Raw genomic sequence first — 22,529 nt, 5'->3', positions numbered from 1 at the left:
GATATTTTTATGTGTTTTCCTCAATTTTAGTTTGTAACCCAGATTTGTTTTTTTCTCAATCGATTGATGAATTTCGAACAAGGGTATACTACTTTTGCCTTTATTTTTGTATCATCAGCTTCGAAACTGCAACTGATGCCTTTACGTTATAGAATAGCTGTTTTGAAACGACACCAAAGATGTTTACTATATTCGCTTCCACTTCAATGATACACATAAAATGTATAAAAAAGTGAAATCACAAAAAATTTTGAACTCCGAGGAAAACTCAAAACGGAAAGTTTCTAAACAAATGTCAAAATCAAAGATAAAACCCCTCAACCGACTGGGAAACAACTGTCATATTCCTGACCTGAAGCTAGTCAAAGTCGTACTCGATTAACTAACTATCAATAAATGTGAATGAAAAAAAAACATGTGCAATATTGCTAAAATATGGGGATGAAAGTTATATTAGTATGTGTTTATATATGTCACACTATGTCCTAACAGTGTTTTTAACAACTTGCTAAGATTTAATGCATTGTAAAAATGCTTATTTTGTAAAAAAAAATCCAATTTATTTTTCATTGAAACTGTTTGTTATGTGAATAAAAACCACAGTACGACTTTTACATGAAAAAAAAACATGACATCAAAGTATCATGTGTTTTTTTTTCATTTAAACCTCAGTGACATCACAATGGAGAAGGATAAATACAAAAATGTATTATGTTAAAACCACTTCAGCCTGAAACATAGACTGCTGCTCATCGTACCTAGGATTTCAGGTAAAGACAATTTATCAAAAATGTTTGCATATTTGTAGATACTTGTGGTGTCAAGATTAAATAAAATCTTTTGTAGACGTATTTTATTTATTTTCATTATTAGCATGAACATTTTGTGAAGATTTTTATGTTACATGCATTATTTTTTCTCAGTGACAAGCTTCATTCATGTAGCATGTTGGAAGAATTGAAGAAAAGCGAAAAAAAACTGGAATTGATGATTTGAACATTTAGACTTTTAATAAGCTTTTTTTTTAAAGCAACTTCTTCAACTGTTTACAAAATATGAAGTGTGGACAGTAGAAACATGACTCGTATACAGTACTAGCTGTAGTAAACACAAATTACACTGTTTCAAAATTAAGTGTACCGTAGAAACTTTTTTGTGATTTGTAATCAGCAATTATTGTTTGAGAATTTTTCTACTACTTCTACAATATATACATGCATTATTTATCAAATATGACGGATTTTCAGGAACATCGTGAATTTAAATGAAAGTGACCTTTTGTATTGCTTGTATATGTAATTCTTAAATAAGCGTTCTGATATTCCTTTAAATCTAACCTCCTTGTTTTATTGATTTTGTATTCTTTTTGTGCCGTGGATCAAATTTATTCATTCAGTATATGTGTGTTTGTTTTTTTCTCATTGACTAGAAGTATACGGGGAGGGTAGAGATCTAAAAAAAAAACATGTTTAACGCCACCTGATTGTTTAGCCTGTCCTTAGTTAGGAGTCTGGCCTTTATTAGTCTGGTATAATTTTTTATTTCATTTTCTTTTATATATTTCGAAGTTTAGTATGACAACCATTATCATTGAACTAGTACACATTTATGTTTAGAGGCCAACTGAAACACACCCCCGGGTGCGGGACGCTGTATTGAAGACCCATTTAGTGGCCTTCGGCTGTGTTCTACTCTTCGGTTGGGTTGTTGTCTCTTTGACGCATTCCACATTTCCATGCTCAATGTATCCCCTGATGTCGTTAATATGTCTTTTAATTGAGTAACGATATCTAATATTATCGCACCGCAGGTAAATTATTACGCTGTTATTGGATTAACGTCGTCACGTGGTCTTAGAAGTCACGTCTACTGTTTATGGTAACGTCATCCATTGATTTTGTTTTATTTCATTTTTTATTTTTCTACAAAACGAGGCAAGACAAGTCCTGTGTGCGATAAATTCGATATACGGCCGGTCACTACTGACCCTTTACGGACCATAGAGGGAGAGTAAAATTGATATTATACATATATTGTATTTCTATGTTGAGATTTTACACTACTATGTTAGAATTGTGAAGGTGGGCGTCTATTAACACGTTTAAACCCGCTGCATTTATTGCACCTGTCCTAGCCTATGTCAGGAACCTGATGTTTTGTGTTAATCGTTTGTTGATGTGGTTCATAAGTGCCACTAATTTCTCGTTTCTTATGTAGATAAGGCCGTTTGTTTTCCAGTTTAAATGGTTTTACACTAATCATTGTGTTTGGCCCTTTATAGCTTGCTGTTCGGTATCAGCAAAGCCTCCGTGTTGAAGACCGTATTTGATCTATAATGGTTTTCTTTAAATTCACAAATTGTGATTTGGATGGAAAGTTGTCTTATTGGCACTCATACACCATCTTGGTTTTTCTTTATGTATAAGCTGTTAAATAAAAACGCTTGCTTCTTTTTAAATTTTGTAAGTTTGACTTTAAATTTAACAGTTAAAGTTTCTTTAAGAACAAATTACTTGTTTTCCAAACTTGGAATTTTTCAAAATACTGTAGCAGGAGCAATTTTGATGGAAATTCGGGGATGCGGACCACAGCTAATTCTAGTTTGTAAACTGATGTGTACGAAAACGACAGATGCCAAATGTAAAAGCGCTATAAAATATCTATGTAAATGAAAACTGAAAAGCAAAAACAATATATAATAATTTAATCAACAAAATACAACTTTTATCATGTAAAGCCAAAAGTAGAAATGGAGCATTCATTGACTTCAATGTAACCACTTTTAAGAAGGCACATGGCTATATTCTAATCTAATGGGTTGTTAGAAAACTTGGCTTTTGTGGTTTTTTTTATCTTTATTAATGGTTTTTGTGGTTGGACTGAATGTCAGTTCTCAGAGGATTCAAAGTAATAATTTCAAACCCATTGTATAAAATATATAAGTTAATCGCAGAAGGTAATCAAAGGTTTTGTGACGATGCAAATATAACACTTTAGAATATAAATAAATATCTTTAACCAATGAATTCTAAATAACAATATCTATTCAATTCAACAGATATGTATTGAATAAGCTTCATCTAAATCATCAAATAAAGAAATATGAAATTTAGAGTTTTCAACAAGGGAAATAATAATGACATAATAATCCTAACTGCCACAATACTATGGATTATTTTCTTTAGGGAAAAGTTAACTTTAGCTTTATTTGGCAAAACTTTAGAAAAAAAATGGTTCTAAAATGGACTTCAACATTTAATTCCTGCAGCAAAAGATGGCTTCAGTATTGCTGTTAAATATATTTCACCTGTTATTCTTGTGTAAACGGATGTCAACTTTCTACTGGGATACAAAATATAATCTGTGTTTGAATTGGTTTTTTATTCAGTGTTTGTTTCATTCAATGCATTTTATTAGGGGAAACATATAAAACTGAATACTAAAATTTATTCTACTGATCTACTGATAAATGAAATTAATTCTTGACACTCGACAATATCATAGTCAAAACTGTTTATACCGTGGCTAATGTTTAAATATCCTATAAAAACAAACTCGCTAAGTCGACATAAATCATTCCTAACCTGTTAAAAAACGAACAAATAAACTCACAAATACGAATTTAAATACCTAAAATTAAGGATTGAGCATCAAATATCGCATACAAATTAACACCCATTCTCTGTAACCGTCAACCAAAGTTGGGCACGGGTGGTCACCGATTTTGTTTAAACTTTCTGACAACAAACATTGATATAAAATATGAAAAAAAGTCTGTACATGTCACCCTGAATTATGTATGGTTACCATGGCAACAGGCTTTAAAATGTTGAAAATAGCTGATTTTTGCTATTCTCGGCTTACAGTGACTTATATACAGCATAATATGTTTGGTGCAGTTTATATCATTTCAATTTCTTTTAAATACTTGTTCAGTGACTTTTTTTCTCACTTTTTCTGATATTAAACTCAAATTGACATTTTTAATCTAGGTAAGTAGTATGAATTTTAGCATATTCTAATGCAATTATGAACCAACTTTTTTCCTAATTTATGAAAAAACGCATCCATTCCTGAATAAACTAAAAAATAGCTTTTATTCCAAAAGATTGATATTTCTCATTTCTGCAAAAACATTTTTGGGGCTCATTAGATTTTTTTTTATAAAAATTAGATTAAAATGCCAAAAATTGCCTGAAATCTACAAGAGTTATTTCCCTTTTTAGAACTCACCAAAGTTTAAAAATAGAAAAAGTCATTTGTTTATCTACACAAAAAATGGAGACAGACGTCTGCAACATGTTTTGCTTCTTTAAATCAACATATTTTACACTTTACATTTAATTCTAAAATATATCTGTATACATGCTTCATAATGGCTGGTCAGTTTTATAACAATGATAAGCCTTTACTATGTCAATGTATGTTCAGAGGACATGAAAGTCATAACAAACTTGAGAGAACATGTGAAAATTGTGATGGTGACCATATATGCATGATGAACAAGATTCTGTTTGTACAGAATGTGATTTGCTCCCGTCACTTCATGAAATTTACAAATATGTTCAAGCCATTGTTCAATGTACTTGGAAACAATGAAAAAAAGAAAAAGGGGGAAACTAAGTGAAGTTCCGTTTTGATCAACTCCTACATGTATGACATGAACCGTCTGATGCTAAAAAAATGATGTGACAGAACTGTCACTGTCTAATGTGGAGACTATAAATATACTTCATGGACTAGTCCTTCAACTTGAAACAGGTAAGCATAGTTTTAACTAAATTATAAATTTCTATTTTTTGCAAAGACATGTGTTCCATTAGGCATAAGCCATTATAATAATAAGAGGGGCTGTCCCATTTCTTTGCATGTTATTTCTTTGTCCAAATTGTATAGGCCTTGCTCATGATCTAGGAAAGTTGCATAAAGCTTGTTTTCCAGGTGGAAATGATGACCAACTTTTTCAGTGACTTTTTCAATCTATTTCCATGACCATGATGACCAAATTTATTTTATTCAAAGTGTATGTTTGCTTTGTATACAGTTCCTTGCCAGGGAAGTACATTTTTATCTTCATTCATTCATTAAATATAAAATATCTAACAACCACAAGTTAAAAATTCTATAAGGACCTTTATGAGTGGGTTTTAAGTCACTTTCTTTGAGAATGAAAATATGAAAAATTGTCTACATACATGACTTATGTACAAAATGTAGCACATTTATATGTACATGTTTGTATAAAAAAAGAAGATGTGGTATGATTGCCAATGAGACAACTGTTCACAAGAGACCAAAATGACACAAATAGGTTATGCTTCCTTTTTGTGTATTTGAATTAAGATGCTGTGCTGACCAGGTCAAGTTGTAACCACATACAGTAAAGTGACATGCTAAATTAAATACTGTATATACTTTTTAAATAAATCCTAATTAAACAATAGTTATAAAAACATATGACCATAAAAATGTTTATGTAAAACAGTTAGTGATTCTTTTATAATTCCAGGTACATGTGTTTGCAGAGACTGTAGACAAAGGTTACTAGATTGCCAAAACAAAGCAGTGCAACATTTAAACTTCTTAATGTAAATAAGGTTTGTATTATATACAGTATATATCATGTATATGGTAATGATTTTACATTTGATGCATGTATGTTTATTTCTTTAAAAAAAATTATGAAGAAGACATAAACATGAATTAATTTTGTTGAAATCTATACAACTGAACAACAGTGTATCTCCTTTAGTTGCATACATCATGTCCATGTATGTTGTCTTTTAAATATTTAAAGTAAGAAAAAGGTTCTGATTTAAATGTGGTTTGTGCATGCTTATTTTAGGCACATACTAGTATTAGTATTATTTTTTTATGATTTTAATTAGAAATACAGACTAATTAATAATTATGATCTTCACTGTCCAAATATGCATTTTCTTTTTTTTTTCTTTTTCAAATAGATCAAGTCACAGCTTTAGATGATTCAGGTCCAATCAAAAGAGCAAGACAGGTAAATAGCAAAACACTGTTACAGCTATTCTATAAAAGCATGTAAAACAAAACTTTCATAGACTTACTTGCTATATTTGCTTGAATGTTTGCAAACAATATATAGGCAGAGTTTCAGTCTGTTTAATATGCTGTGACTTGATTGGACAATAGAAATTAACATCAAATTCCAGTATATAGTAGACAGACTGAAACAGACTACATACCTGTTGTTTACAAACAAACATAAATGCAAACATACATACATAAATACAAACAAACATAGCAAGCAAGTGGATCAAAGGTTTGCTTTAAATGCTTACATAAAAGAGCTGTAATTAAGATTCAGGAGTAGATCTAGTACACTATGAAAGAATAGTTCCAGTACTTCCCAATTAAAAAAACAAGGGGTTACCCCAAAATTCCCGCACTGCTTCACTGGAATATTCAAATCTGACCTCTCTAAGATCTGATACCAGTATTGATGTCAATTAAGGAGGCTGAAAAATACTGACTGAAACCAGCTTTGTCATTTATAAGGAAAATTGTGAATAAACATTCTAATATTGTTTAGGCCTAAACTTAAATCATAGGAATAGATATCCTTAACATGAAATCTGGGATTAATTATTATTAACATAAAACATGGGAATATATATCCTTAACATGAAACATAGGAATAAAAATCCTTTACATAAAACAAGTAAATAATTATCCTTAATATGAGACAAAGGAATAAATATTCTTAACATAAAATATGGGAATAAATATTCCTAACATGAAACATGAGAATAAATATGCCTGACATCAAACATTGGAATAAACATCTCTAACATGAAATCTAGGAATAAATATCTTGAATATAGATCATAGAAAAAAATATGCTTTCCATGAAACATTGCAATAAATACCTTTAGCAAGAAACATTTGAGTAAATATTCTTCACATAAAAACTGAAAATAGATATCCTTAACATGATTCAAAGAATAAATGTCCTTAACATGAAACCTGGGAATAAATATCTAACATGAAACATAGGATTTTACATCCCAAGTAAGAATAATATGAATAAACATCCTTAACATGAAAAATAGAAATAAATATCTGTAACATGGAACATAGGAAATTCAATTGAAATTGGAAAACAGAAATCCTCAACAGGAACAATTGGAATAAACATCCAATAAATAAAACATGGCAATACATATCCTTAACTGGAAATATTGGAATAAGCAAAAAACTTAAAACAAATAACTTAAATATAGGGACAATTATCCTAATCATGAAAGCACTTTATGATTTTAAAGAAAAGTGCTAAACAGTTTTTAACTGTCTATTATACTATTAAATCAATAAAACCCAAACTATAAGTTTCATTCCTAAATTCTTATTAAGTTTAACCTTTGTCCGTCTGTACCTTCGTCCCAAATTTGGTTTCCGCTCTATAACTTTAGTTTACCTTAACCAAATGTAATCAAACTTATACACAATGCTTATTAAAGATGAAATTTAAATTTTGGTTGTGTCACTTTGATTTTTTCAGAGTTATGTCTTTTTCTATATGGGAAAACAATTACTGGTTTTTGTTGTCCGTTCTCTAACTTTTGTTTCCTTCAAACCAAATTTTATTAAACTTATACACAATGCTTATTACCACAAAACACAGATCAAGTTTGAATTGAAGTATGTCATTTTAACCAATCTAGAGTTATACTCCTTTAAAAATGGAAAAATTGCTGATTTTTTTGTTTCCCTTCTCTAACTCAAGTTTGCCTTAACCAAATGTTATGAAAGTGATACAAAATCCCTTTTACCACAAAATTCAGATCAAGTACTAAATCCCTTTTACCACAAAATTCAGATCAAGTACTAAATTTGGGTAGTGTCACTTTTACTGTACTTCAGTTATGTTACTATAACTTTATATGATATGTAAGCAGAACCATCATCAGTGTCCCATGGACACATTCCCTATTTATTTTATTTACATGTCCAAAATACAAGCATTTTAAGCCATTTACTGAAATACAAAAAAATCATTGATTTATTTAAAAAAATATATTAGATTTATATCACTTAAATTGAAAAACATGAAGCTTAAATAATACAATTATTCATTGTTATTACACACTTTAAAACAAATATATGTAGTAAAGAATTATACTTTTATTGTAATTTCTCCTTATATTTTTATTTTATTTCAGACAATACCAGTGAAAGGTGTTCCATTGTTAATCCCAGAAGATACATTTAGTCAGGAAATAAGTAAAAATGAGCAAGCTGATTTGAGTCAAACTTCAGATTCTTCTATTTGTAATTCCATGAAGCTGGAATCCTTGGACGGATTGCTCAGTTATTTAGGTATGAAAATATTTTTTTGGCAATTTGTATTTCAAGTACATTTGTTTGCTTTAAAAAAAATAGAACAATGTTACTCAGAATAGGTTAGTTGATATCAACTGATTCTTATTAAACCCCATGCAACAAAGTTAGTAATTAGTAATTTTAAGGAAATTTTGCAGTTTTTGGTTTGTATCTTGAATATTATTATAGATAGAGACAAACTGTAAACAGCAATAATGTTCAGCAGAGTTAGATCTACAAATAAGTGAACATGACCAAAATGTTCAGTTGACCCCTGAAGGAGTTATTGCCCTTCAGAATAGAATTCTATGAAATTTAAACACAAGGTTTATGACCACAAAAGGAAGGTTGGGATTGATTTTGGGAGTTGAGGTCCCAACAGTTTATGAATTAGGGGCCAAAAAGGGGCCCAAATAAGCATATTTCTTGGTTTTCGCACCATAACTTTAGTATAAGTAATTTTAAATCTATGAAATTTAAACACAAGGTTTATGACTATAACAGGAAGGTTGGGATTATTTTAGGAGTTTTGGTCCCAACAGTTTAGGAATAAGGGGCCCAAAGGGTCCAAAATTAAACTTTGTTTGATTTCATCAAAAATTGAATAATTGGGGTTCTTTGATATGCCGAATCTAACTGTGTATGTAGATTCTTAATTTTTGGTCCTGTTTTCAAATTGGTCTACATTAAGGTCCAAAGGGTCCAAAATTAAACTAAGTTTGATTTTAACAAAAATTGAATCCTTGGGGTTCTTTGATATGCTGAATCTAGACATGTACTTAGATTTTTGATTATAGGCCCAGTTTTTAAGTTAGTCCAAATCAGGGTCCAAAATTAAACTTTGTTTGATTTCAACAAAAATTGAATTCTTGGGGTTCTTTGATATGCTGAATCTAAACATGTACTTAGATTTTTTATTATGGGCCCAGTTTTCAAATTGGTCCAAATCGTGGTCCAACATTAAACTTTGTTTGATTTCAACAAAAATTGAATCCTTGGGTGTTTTTGATATGCTGAATCTAAACATGTACTAATAATTTTTATTATGGGCCCAGTTTTCAAGTTGGTTCAAATCGTGGTCCAAAATTAAACTTTGTTTGATATCAACAAAAATTGAAACCTTAGGGTTCTTTGATATGCTGAATCTAAACATGTATTTAGATTTTTGATTATAGGCACAGTTTTCAAGTTGGTCCAAATTGGGGTCCAAAATTAAACTTTGTTTGATTTCAACAAAAATTGTATATATGGGGTTCTTTGATATATGCTTAATCTAACCATGTATTTAGATTTTTGATGTTTGGGCCTGGTTATCAAAAATTGGTCCACATTGAGGTCTAAAGGGTCCAAATTTGAACTTTATTTGATTTCATAAAAAATTGAATTATTGGGGTTCTTTTATATGCTGAATCTAACCATGTATTTTGATTTTGGATATTGGACCATAATAGGTAATGTCCAATTTAAAATTTAAAGTTTTTAAGTTCAAGTTTAGACCACATTCATTATGTGTCAGAAACTTGTGTTGTGTCAACTATTTAATCACAATCTAAATTCAGAGCTGTATCAAGCTTGAATGTTGTGTCCATACTTGCCCCAATGTTCAGGGTTCGAACTCTGCGGTCGTATAAGGCTGCGCCCTGCGGAGCATCTGGTTGTAAATTTTTACAAAATATTTACTGTATCTCAAGTTCATTATAGATAGAGAAAATTCTAAGTAGCAAGAATTTAGTAAAGTAAGATTTACAAACACATCACCATCACCAAAACACAATTTTGTCATGAATCCATCTGTGTCCTTTGTTTAAATTGCACATAGACCAAGGTGAGCGACACAGGCTCTTAAGAGCCTCTAGTTTCTAGGAGTTATGCCCCTTTGAACTTATTTGCCTCAATATACTACTGCAAGATTTTTATAACAACTCCTCTAAAACCACACACCAGAATATCATGAAAATCTAGAGAAAAAAAATTGAATCATAATTTCCTGATAATATGCCCGTCTACATAGTATGTAACTAAAATACACTTTTAGTTTTAAAGTGTTACAAGAGGCCTCATCAAATTGATTTTTTTCCCAATTTAACAAAAATTGTGAGCTTTAATGTGACAGCTTTAATGTTTAAATACTTTTTTTATTTCAGAGAATGGAAATCGAGAAAACTGTACTACATATACTACATGTACTAGGGAAGCAAGAATTACCATTTTAGATGTCCCGAAGACAGCTGCACACGAGAATTCTCAACAAAAGCAGCAGTGAAGAGCATGTCCTCATACAACATAGTCAATTCTTTGTAAAATGATGTAAAAATGAAAATATCAGAAACAGCAAAAAGATTGTATGCAGATAAAATAATTTCAAATCAGCCTGAAAAGTCTATATCTTTAGAATCAACAAATAATTCACTGGCACTTAATTCAGATAAAGTTCTTCAAATGGGATGGGCATCCAAGTCAATAAATCCCGAGTGACATTAAGTCAACAACTAAGGCAATATATTGTACATGACTGAAAAATCTAATATGGAAAGGCGAGTGGTAACAAGGTAGATCCTTAAGTGGCTGCTGATGAGATAAGAAATTCCTCTTTATACAACATGCACAAAAAGGAGCATTTTGATCAGACCAACACGTTACTTCATTTTTCCGGCCTTTGACAGATAGAGAAAAAGACTTAGTAATTCTGAAGATTATGTAGCAGCAGCGAAAAGAAACAGGAAAAAAATATAAAGTACTTTTGGAATCAAATAACAGTTAAAATATTTTTAGTTTTAATTCTTTTGTTTAAAGGAGGAGGTGCCCTAAAGGCTTTTTTGGCCAATAAAAACTAGATATTAGTGTTCTTTGTAAATAGTGAATGCATTATTTATGAATAAAAAACTTTATTTTGTCTGTGTCTGCTGTCACTTTTATGTTATTCATCAAAATTGCAGTTGGCATTTCTGATCAATTCACCTTTATTGCCATGTCTACAGTCTCTTATATTCGTAAGATGAGTTTTGTTTATCTCTTTAATCTATTTTGATGAAATGCTCATCAAATCATTTGTTTTAGTAAGACAAAATGGTTGCTTCAAATTAAATCTGTGAACTAGTAGTCTTCTTTTGCATATCAAGGCTATAGCAAACATCTTGACAACATTGAAACCATTTCTAATGTTTACATGAGATATGTTTTAGCATTTTAAATATTTACATTTCAAAATTATTGCAACAAATAAATAGTGTTGATGTTGATTTGCGTAAAAAAAAAGACATGTTAGACTTTATTGCAGATCTCCAGATATAATCCATATGTTTCCATGGTAACCATTTTCATTGCCAGATTTAAGTTGAACTTAAACTTTAGTCTGTATAATGTCATTATAATTCTCAAATTGTTTTAATCTTGGTTTTTTTCTAAATTTGCAGATTTTACAAATTTTTACAATATTTCGCTAAAAAATTTCAATTTTGAAAGCCCTGTTTCCATAGCAACAGACCTATTATTTGTCATTAAGTTGAATTTCTCCTGTAAATAATAAATAAACGGTGATGTAAGATTAAATAAGTTATTAGTTAACTTTTTAATTGCATTTTGTAATGAAAAAACTGATAAAAATTTGAAAATTTAACTTTTTTGTTTCCATGGTTACCGCTCTTGGAAACAAGATCCCCAAGAATTTTATTCCATATATCGAAACTATAATATGCTGCCTCAAAGGAAAGTATAATGCCATATTCCAACTTGGATGCGTATGCTTGCTACACATCCTCAAAAACTGTCTAAATTGGGTATTTTATATACCTGTTGAACTCTTCCATGTATCCAAGGATCAAATCAGGGTAACATAAAATATTTTATATTTTTAAATTCAATCATTATATCAATTTGTAATGATATTCATATAAATTATAGGTATTTTTACCAATATATTGCTATTTAAGTGGATATTAATGCCCAAAGTAGACCTATTTCATAGTTGAAAAAGAGCAAATTTGAAGGTAAAATTAGAATATCCTGTTACCATGGCAACCATGGTCCATAGCAACAATATCAATATATTTTTTTCATTTATACATAAAAGTATATTAACTGACAAAGTTTGAAGCTTTTCTGAGACTATGCCTGCCACGACCTATATGTGGCATGGTTGATATTTACAGAGAATCCATGTTAATGACACAACCGTTGCATGTTCTGACCCTGTTATATATTGTCGATAGTTTTAAAATGAAATGTGATACAAAAACGTGTTGTATCCAAATATGCATTTAAATGAGTGTCATTTGTTATCACCTGATTTATGAATTTTTAACTTGACAAACTGTATTATATGCAATTATGAAATATATCTTCAATCTATTGAAGTGTACAGTATTCACTTTGTATTACGTGAATGATTTGGGTTACAGATAAGATTCGTTTACACTGTAGTGGTTTTTAAGTACAATTAGTATAAAAGGGTGTCAGTTTTATCATGTACGAATTGACTATTCCCCATTGTGATAGTATTTACCTTGCTATACTTGTAGTTATATTGCACACTTTTAAGAATGTTGCGTGCAACAAAAAGATTATATAAACCGGTTTTAAACAATTGGAGATTCAAAATAAGTATGCCATGTAGTTAGTCAATACACCATTGACAATTATTCTGATCTAATCAACAACAAAAAAAGCAAAGGTTGAATTGTCCTCAATTTGTTCTCCACAAAAATCTGGTTAAGAAAAGAGAAATATTATAAAAGAATTGAAAAATATATTTATATTGCATTTTAATAAAAATAATAAAAAGAAATCAATCGGTTAAATCATGATTATATCATTAAAACCATAATTGGACCAATTATGGTTTTAATGAATTTAATTAATTTATCAACGTTAGATAAAAATATAACAGGTAAGAGAAGCTTCCTTTTTTTTTCCAAAAATATAAAACCTTTGAAGAGTAATATGTAAATAATGACTATATTAACAAGCATAGTTGTAATCGAATTTGTTTAAAATAATGTTGGTAAAACGAATTTGATATTCACGACAAAAAATATCGGCAATACTGTATCTAAAATCATTCATTCATTCTCATAATTTTTTTAATTTTTTTTTATCGAGAAAGATGCTAACCTTACACGTAAGTATATTAATTACAAAAGGCGAACTAATTTAAAACTGATATACATTTCATCAATGGTTTCTACAGATGTTTAAATGTTTTTCTGATAGCGAATACAATTATTCCCTATTGTCATTTTGTGTATTTTGTATTGTCACGAATATGTTTCAATCTTGCCCGCTTACATATGATTATAACATCACTGTTTTAGACATTTTTTAAGAACGTTAAGTTGAATGAGCAACATGACTTGGTCACATGTGGAGTATGGATTGCTTATCATATGGGACCATTTAAGTTAATCTCTGCTTTTTGTGTAATTCGTATTACTGTCAACATTTTACTATGTATTGTTTAAAAAACATATTAGTCATTTTGTCTTTCTTTTACCATGGCGTTGTAAGTTTTTCTAGTTTTAAGTATCACAATGTTATTTTTTATCTCTAGTGTTGCACAATAAAACATGCACAAAGGTACACGTAGAAGAAACATTGTTTGTTTTCAAAGGATGCCAAAAGTATATTCAAAATTTGTTTTCATTTACTAATTTGATGTACTCTTTCAAAAGTGATAAACTTTGATATAACATCTTGAAATAATTTGTTATATCTCTTGTATTCGATATCAAGCTAATTAATACGTAATTTTCTTGTTTGAATATTTCAGTATATTACTGCGTGTGTTCTCTGTGTCGCAGTGCAATCCAGCCCACCAGGTAAACTTTGATACTGTAAACCAACTTATTTTCGCGAGTGATTTATTTTCGCGAGTAGAAAAATAACGCGAATATGAATCATCCCGAATATGTAAAACTCGAATCATGTCTTATTAAATTTCACCAAGTAAATGAGAAAATTGCGAAATTAAATAGTCGCGAAGTAACTTAAAAAGGGTGAAACGCGAAATAAGGTATCCGCGAAAATTAGTTGGTTTTCAGTACATGTAACTAAAATTTGTTTTCTTATTTATTGGTTGACAGTGAACAAACTATGTGTATAATATTACAAATAGATCTGGCCACACTTAAATCACAAGGTGCATATATTTAGATGTGTTCAGACATTTTTGAACTAGTATGCATTCACACAATATGGCAGAATGATATTTACAGCTTCCACTGCATACACTATGCCATTTAAAGCATTATATAAATGATGGAAAATGTTGTACAATAAGAATATAGTCAGCAATTTAAAAGAAAAAATAAATATTTCAAGTAAAGAGATAATAGTTTTCAATAGCTTTTAAACAAGGTTTAATCCAACATCTTTATCGGACAACGTCTGTACCAAGCCGGTTGTTCTCTTATGTGTAAGTTTTTTCACATTGCTCGATGGGTGTTATAAAAATATATTTCATCCTGTTTATCATATGTGTGCATCTTTTTCGTAACAAAAACAGATATCGACAAATTTTCTTATACAAATTGTTCGTAACCTCCTGAGGAATTTTTGGCTATTTTGAATCGAAGCGATGAAATATTTGAGTTATCTACCTTTACAAAATAAATGTGTCGGTATGTGTTATTAACTCATAAACCGTTAACCGTATAACCCTGGAATGTTTTTATTTGATGCCCCTAGGTCCTAACTTAGAAAGTGAGGTCAAGGTCAAAGTTAAAGGTCAAGTTCTCAATTTTGACTTTAGCTTGTTTTAGCATTTTCTCCAACTGTTTAAAAGATATGTAAAAAAGAACAAGTGCAAAATGATTGCTTTATGGTTATGAAGATATGTTACTTTTAGTTTGAAACAATCTAATGGCTTCTTATAGGAGTTAGTGCCCCTGAAATGTCTAATTATAAGGTGAATTGATTATACTTCAACTTGGTTCATTATTAAGCCATATGACCTTTAATAAATGGTTGGGTGACATATAACCTTGACCAAAGGACAACCGGAAGTGACTTTGAGAAAACCGGAAGTATCTTTTTGGCATTTTTTTATTGAAAAAGTTCTCGGAATCTATATATTTTGTAATTTAGATACATTAACTTATCACTTTATACTAGGAGTGACTTTCGATAAACCGGAAGTGGCCAATTATCTCCTGGTTTACAGTCAGTGTAAAAAAAGCTTTCAAATTATACCGGAAGTGACATTTACTTCATCGGAAGTAGCTAATTATCTTCCTTATTTCACTTAAAAGTAAATAGAAACCACTTATGTATCGCATCAGTATAAAGTAACTAGCTTCTTTTCAAAATTTATTTGATGTGGAAAGACCTTCAATTGTTCTCTGAACAATTTGTTTATAATTCTATTATAATATTTTAATTATGCCGACAAAATGGGACATACAATATGTGGAAACAAACCTCTTAAATTAATACAATGTTTATATGTACAAAAAAGTATACACGAAGTTAGCAATCTTTGTAAAAAGTAAAATAACAAATATACCGAACTACGAGGAAATTTGAAAAAATGGAAAGTCCATAAACAAATGACAAAATCAAAACCAAAACACATCAAACGAATGGATATTAACTGTCATACTCCTTAATTGCTACATGCATTTTCATATGTGAAAATGGTGGATTAAACCTGGTTTTATATCAAGCTAAACCTCTCATTGTATAGCATTCGCTTCCAATTAGCCAAGCAGTCTCGTGGTTCAAATTAGTTATTTTTTAATATTTTATATATGTCGCATGCGTTATACATATTATTGTAATATGATTAAGTGATTTAACCCAAAAGAAAAATATTACAACTTTCATAATACAAAATGCATATCTGTGTATGTATATGTCATGTGGTGCATGCATGCTTAATTTGTCAAACATTGTAAGTATCATATAAACAAAGCTTGGTTTTGGAATAAAGACATCATAAATACTTCAGGTTATTCCAAAGGTGTTTTGAGTGAAGTGATGAATTATATGGAAAGATCAGAATTAGATGATGTCAACGCATTGGATGATCAAGCTGGTAATTTTAAATACAAATATATTTTACTGTTGTTTCGGAGATTTTCTAAATGACTGTATAAAACATAACTTAAAGGAAGCTTAATTGATAAATAAGAATTAAGAAAACACGAGATATACTGAAATACAAGCGTCACATACCATTTGTTTTTAGAAATTTCATAATTCTATACTTCGATATTATCTTTTCGGACAGCTTTTTGAGCTCTTTATAATTTCTCATCTTCTGTGAGTCAAATTATTACAATGTTTGGCACAGTAACGATTTAATGTGTCATACTCGTACTGTCTGAGCATTGCTGAATAACCCGGGAATTGACAATACTTTTTGAATCTGTACGTTTAATATAAATAGTCCTGCAGTTCGTACGATCATTGTGGTACTAATCATACCGTAACTTCTCTTTTGATTATGTTGGAAAAGGACGGTCACCTTTAAATAAAACTTTCAATTTACAAAACTAACTGATAATATGTTGTTTTTTGATAAAAAGCATCAGAAATCAATGGAAAAAATCTTGACTTAATAATTGTCTGCTTCAGATGTACATAGTAAAATAAGTAAGAAGGCGATGTGGAATTTTTCCAATCTGATGATCGCAATTTTTGGATACAGACGTGGTATCGAACTTCTTGATTATGGTTGTTATTGTGGATTCGGTGGTGCAGGTACACCAGTAGATGGTATAGATCGGTAAGTTTATGGATGTGTCTTCATATGAGATTGTCATTATTTCAATGCTATGTCTCGAGTGAAAGCGAACTCATCAACTGTCATTTTGGAATCCAAAAATGCATTCAACGCATGTTTTACATTTTCATGTCTATTGGAAATTTGGATGGTAACAGCAGTATTACATTTTTGACGTGCATGTTTAGTAAGGAAACCAAATATCCTTATAGTTTAAGGTTTAAATACTACTCAATTGCAATCCTTATAACATGAAAATGGGTCATGTTAATTTTTAAAAAAGGAAACTGTACTTTTGTAACCAAATAAAATGGAAACAATCTAAAAAAAAAGAATAGGAAGTTAAGACGATAGTACGGTTTAAGTAATTTGATACCAGAAACCAAACTTTGGATTTCTTTTACGAAGCACTATGTTAAAGAGATGCGAAAGACACCAGAGTTATAACCAAATTCGTAAGTCGAAAATAAAACAAAGCCATGACTAAAACAAAAAAGACAAACAGACAAAACATAGTACACAACACACAAAATAGAAAACTAAAGACAGAGCAACACAAACCCCACCAAAACTAGGGGTGATCTCGGGTGCTCTGAACGGGTAGGCAGATCCTGCTCCATATGTGTCACCCGTCGTATTGCTCATGTTACTACAATTTCATGTAAGCTATTGTTATACATTTACCATGTTCCTACAAAATGTAATGCAGATGCAACATCTTTATGCAGGTGACCTAACCATGAGCTAATAAATGTAGGTTGTACCTCAGGAATTTCTTTTTATTAACAGAGTACTACTTTAAACAGTTTTTCATCAAAAACTATTAGAAATTATGATGTTCAATGTAAGAGTGATGAAGAGATATTACAATGTGTGGTCGAATTTAAATAATAAGTATAAGTTATAAATTTGAGGTGCTGTCAAGCTCATGACAAATGCTATGGGGATGAAGAAGACTGGTGGTGCCGGACTAAATGGACACATTATAACTACAAGATTTTGAATCAGAGGACAGTTGACTGCAAAGGTGAGTATGTAAAGACTTTCCAAAATGGCCATATTCTGTGACAGTGTAAAATTCAATAGAAGAGAGACCTATGGTATTGTTAAATAAGCATATTCGTAAACATGGGATTGTGAGGGGTTAGCACGATCACCCCCTTGAAAACAAATAAGCGCTATTAAAGTCGATGTTCAATTTAAATTGTAACCGCTAAAGTTAATCATGATGTCCATGTAAACCCGCCCCTCCCCCCCCCCCCCAAAAAAAATGTCCCTTGGAAATTCCTGGCTTCTGGACTGATCATGTAATAAAAAGTAAGTTTTCATATGCTATATTTCAGGTTTCTAAAAAGAATATATTACATAACGTGATATTAATTGCGCTATTATTCATTATTTTGTTTCTGTAAAAACATAAGTCCTAATTTTTCTCATTTTTCTGGGTTTTTTTACTTGGTAAGCTCATATATGCTTACTACTTTTAGGAGATAGGTTTAAGGTTATAACTTTAACGCACCATCTTAACCACCTTAATTACTTTCATCTTTTTGAGTTGATGGACTCAACAAATGGAATTAAAGAAGACGGTAAGATTTATATTCAAGAATATATTTCATGGGGGCGGAAAGGGGGTCTTGAATTTATTGTGCATATGCCATGAGTTGGCCACTAATGCTAAATATTTTACCACGAGCTACATCGTCATTTTTATCTTCTAACGTGAGGTGAATCGTTCATCAAAAACACTCGACGTGGGATAAAATAAGAACAGCCCATACAAATCATAGTGTTTCCATAGTAGCAAACATAATGCATATTAAAGTGGTCAAAGTTGTAAAATATATATGATGTGCCAAAAAGAAGATAGGTTGCATTAATAGAATATTCAGAACTAGTACTATGTATATGTTATCAATTTACTTTTGTTCGCCCGATTAGAAAAAAATGCTAAAATCAAATTGCCAAATGTACGTCTTTTTGAAATTATTCCTTCACTTATCTATGTCAATATAATCGAATTTTAAGTGACTGTCATACAAGTGAGAGGTTTAGCTAGCTATAAAACCAGGTTAAATCCACCATTTTCTACTTTAGAAAATGTCTGTACCAAGTCAGGAATGTGACAGTTGTCCATTCGTTTGGTATGTTTTAGCTTTTAAATTTAATTTGTCGTTTGATTAAGGACTTTCCGTTTTGAATTTTGCTCGGAGTTCAGTATTTTTGTGATTTTACTTTTTTATACTCATCCATCTTTGTTTTTACTTTCAGATAGTCATGGTTCCTGTAAATACAGAGTGTGTAGATGTGATAAGGTGTTTATAGATTGTCTACACAGAAACACGTACAATCCAGCAAACTATAACATCTGTTAATGTATTGATCACATACTGTAAACCAACTTATTTTTGAGAACGATTTATTTTTGCGGCTTAAGCATGTAGAAAACAACGCTAAAATAAATAGTCGTAAAAATTTAAAACTTAACACTTTCCTTATCCTTCTACACAGGTAAATATGAAAATCGACAAATAAATACATGAAATTGCAAAGTGGACTAGAAAAGGCTAAATGTGAATTAAGTATCGTCGTAAATAAGCTGGTTTACAGTTACTGTATATCATGTTTGTTTACTTTGATTAGATGTAACTGAAGCCCTGATCTTATAAGCCTAACCAGTGCATAACAATTATTTATAAAAATTAAGGCTTTATGAATTTATATTAATTTGTGACAAAGGTTTCATCATATTTATTCTATTCTAACTAACAAAAGGCTTCTATTGAAAAATTGGATATATTTTTTTTTTTCGGAAACTACACACTCGCTTTTCTTACGTTTATTTCTTTTACGCCACAAAATAAAAACCAGACCGTACAGTATGTTTAAATTTGTGAGGAACATACACGTGTGTACGTGGAATTTCATCAAAGTGTCAAAATGTTAACTCTGTGGGTGGAACACCAGTATAATCACCTGAATTATGGGCATTCGTCTCAACTCGTTCGATTCCGAGAGTAGCGGATTCTACCGAGGATTGCCGAATGAAATTATGGGATTGGTTTATCCGAGTACATACTATGGAATTGTTGTAAGATTAGGGCTTCCGTTTCCGATGAGCATTCAAGTAGTTATATCTTTGTATTACATAATCTATATCTGATCTTAAAAATATTTTGATTTTCCATTCATTTTATAGTAATCTTATAAATCTTATGATTGTTAAAAGTATAACGTATATTAACCTATGATTCATATAGTTTTAACAAAAGCGACACTGATCTACAAATCGTTACTTATGATCTAAAAATTGTTACTTATGAACTATGGAAATTGTAACTTATGATCTGGGAATTTTGTTACTTATGATCTGGAAATTGTAACTTATGATCTGTGGAAATTGTAACTTATGATATGAAAATTGTTACTTATGATCTTGAAATTGTTACTTATGATCTCGAAATTGTTACTATATGATTTGAAAATTGTTACTTGTGATCTGCAAATGTAACTAATAATCTGAAAATTGTTGGTCATCTTATATTTGATTGAAACTAATCCAGAATTAATTAATTTAACTGTTATTCTTTCATTCTTTAATTATTTTGATAACAGTACCAAAAAGTTCGTACAAAGAAAAACACTGTAAAACATTTTTATCTTCGCATCAATTATCTTCTTGTATACTTAGTACCTTGTTTTTATAAAAGAGAATTGCATGTTCTTTCGTCCATCACTTCCGCATCTGATAGTAATCCTGTCATCCGTCCGTTCGTACATGTACATATACATTTTAATAATGCTACATTGAGACCGTGTATTTAACATACATTTGAAAATTTAGATAAAACATAGTATTTTTCGAAATGCTAAGGAACAAACTATAATTTATGGATTTGAAAATCTCATACATGTATGTAGCAACATTCAAGCAGCGCCTGTATATGGAATATCTATCTCTCAGTTGGCACACATAGTAAAGTTGAAATCATTCCTTCGTAAATCTTACAAACGTCTTCACGAGTTGCTTCACAGATGACGACGGATGTTCTACAATCCCGTCATCTTTTCTCATGAATGTGACCCTACCGAATTACACTTATCACGGGTCTTTTTTAGATGATCTACAAGTCGGTGTCACATATGGAGCAGGATTCATTTAATGTACGAATCACATGTTGTAACTCCCGGTTTTTATTGACATTTATGTTGCTCAGTCTATAGTTTTCTATGTTGTGTTGTTTTTCGTGTACTGCTGTGTGATCAACTATGCGGGTGTCATATATGGAGCAGGATTAATTTACATGAGGTAAATCCTGGTTTTTATGGACATTTATGTTGCTCAGTCTATAGTTTTCTATGTTGTGTTGTTTTTCGTGTACTGCTATGTGATCAACTATGCGGGTGTCACATATGGAGCAGGATTAATTTAATATACGAATCACGTGAGGTAACTCCTGGTTTTTATTGATATTTAAGTTGCTCAGTCTATAGTTTTCTATGTTGTGTTGTTTTTCGTGTACTGCTGTGTGATCAACTATGCGGGTGTCATATATGGAGCAGGATTAATTTACGTGAGGTACCTCCTGGTTTTTATGGACATTTATGTTGCTCAGTCTATAGTTTTCTATGTTGTGTTGTTTTTCGTGTACTGCTGTGTGGTGTGCTTTTGTATGTTGTTGTCATATATAATTGCTACGTACATGATGTAAATGATTGTTTTTTACCATTTAAATTGCCTTGCCAATAACTCCTTTGGTGACACTGGTGTCCCGCAGTTTATAGTATGATTTCTCTTTCTTTTTTGTTGTTGGTAAATGTGTGCACGTCTTTTCGTCGCTTTTCTACGTTGTCAATTTATTTTTGACTTGCGAGTTTGAATGTCTCTTTCGTACTTTATTTGGCTTTTTTTCAACTTTTTGGGATTCGAGCGTCACTGATGAGTTTTTTGTAGACGACACGCGCGTCTGGCGTATATATAAAATTTAGTCCTGGAATCTATGATGAGTTTATTTAATTGATCCTCTTTTTTACAAATTGGCACCTTTTTTTACTATCGCAAGTTATGAGCAAAAATAAGAAGGATTTCATATTTGTTTCAAGTGTTGTATTAAAAATATATGAAATAAAAGAAAAGAAGAAGATTAGCAGAAACACACAACTAGAGCATTTGTATTAATCAAGTATTTGCTGGCGTATTCGTATCGACGTATCGTTTAACACGTATATGAGGAAAGGATAAATTAAGTCAAGTTGGTCCCGATGAAAATATTTTATAATGCATTTAATTTTAATTGAGATCGGGGTAAAATCATTATTGTAAATAAATCTGTTCGATACGTATATGTAGATCCGTGCACGTATCCTGATACGTAAATAATGCAAATGCTCTACTAGAAGTAACCTGACAAGACATGTTATCCTAAGTAGAGTTGGCATTTATACAACAACTGGT

At 30.7% G+C, this 22,529-nt stretch overlaps 1 protein-coding gene across 1 annotated transcript; it reads left to right on the top strand.

Moving 5' to 3' along the window:
• The first annotated feature begins 659 nt into the window (after window positions 1-659).
• On the top strand, window positions 660-20,797 carry LOC143083578 (basic phospholipase A2 PA-9C-like). The gene is made up of 7 exons (XM_076259842.1): window positions 660-770; window positions 13,453-13,471; window positions 14,120-14,168; window positions 16,298-16,384; window positions 16,927-17,077; window positions 17,989-18,101; window positions 19,346-20,797. The coding sequence occupies exons 2-7, from the start codon at window positions 13,457-13,459 to the stop codon at window positions 19,447-19,449; spliced, it is 519 nt and encodes a 172-aa protein (XP_076115957.1). The 5' UTR covers window positions 660-770; window positions 13,453-13,456; the 3' UTR covers window positions 19,450-20,797.
• The last annotated feature ends 1,732 nt before the right edge of the window (window positions 20,798-22,529 follow it).

The sequence above is a fragment of the Mytilus galloprovincialis genome, chromosome 7 (genome assembly GCF_965363235.1).
Source record: "Mytilus galloprovincialis chromosome 7, xbMytGall1.hap1.1, whole genome shotgun sequence".
NCBI classification, from domain to species: domain Eukaryota; kingdom Metazoa; phylum Mollusca; class Bivalvia; order Mytilida; family Mytilidae; genus Mytilus; species Mytilus galloprovincialis.
Note: the sequence above shows the minus strand (reverse complement) of the source record. Positions and strands in the feature narration are given on the sequence as shown.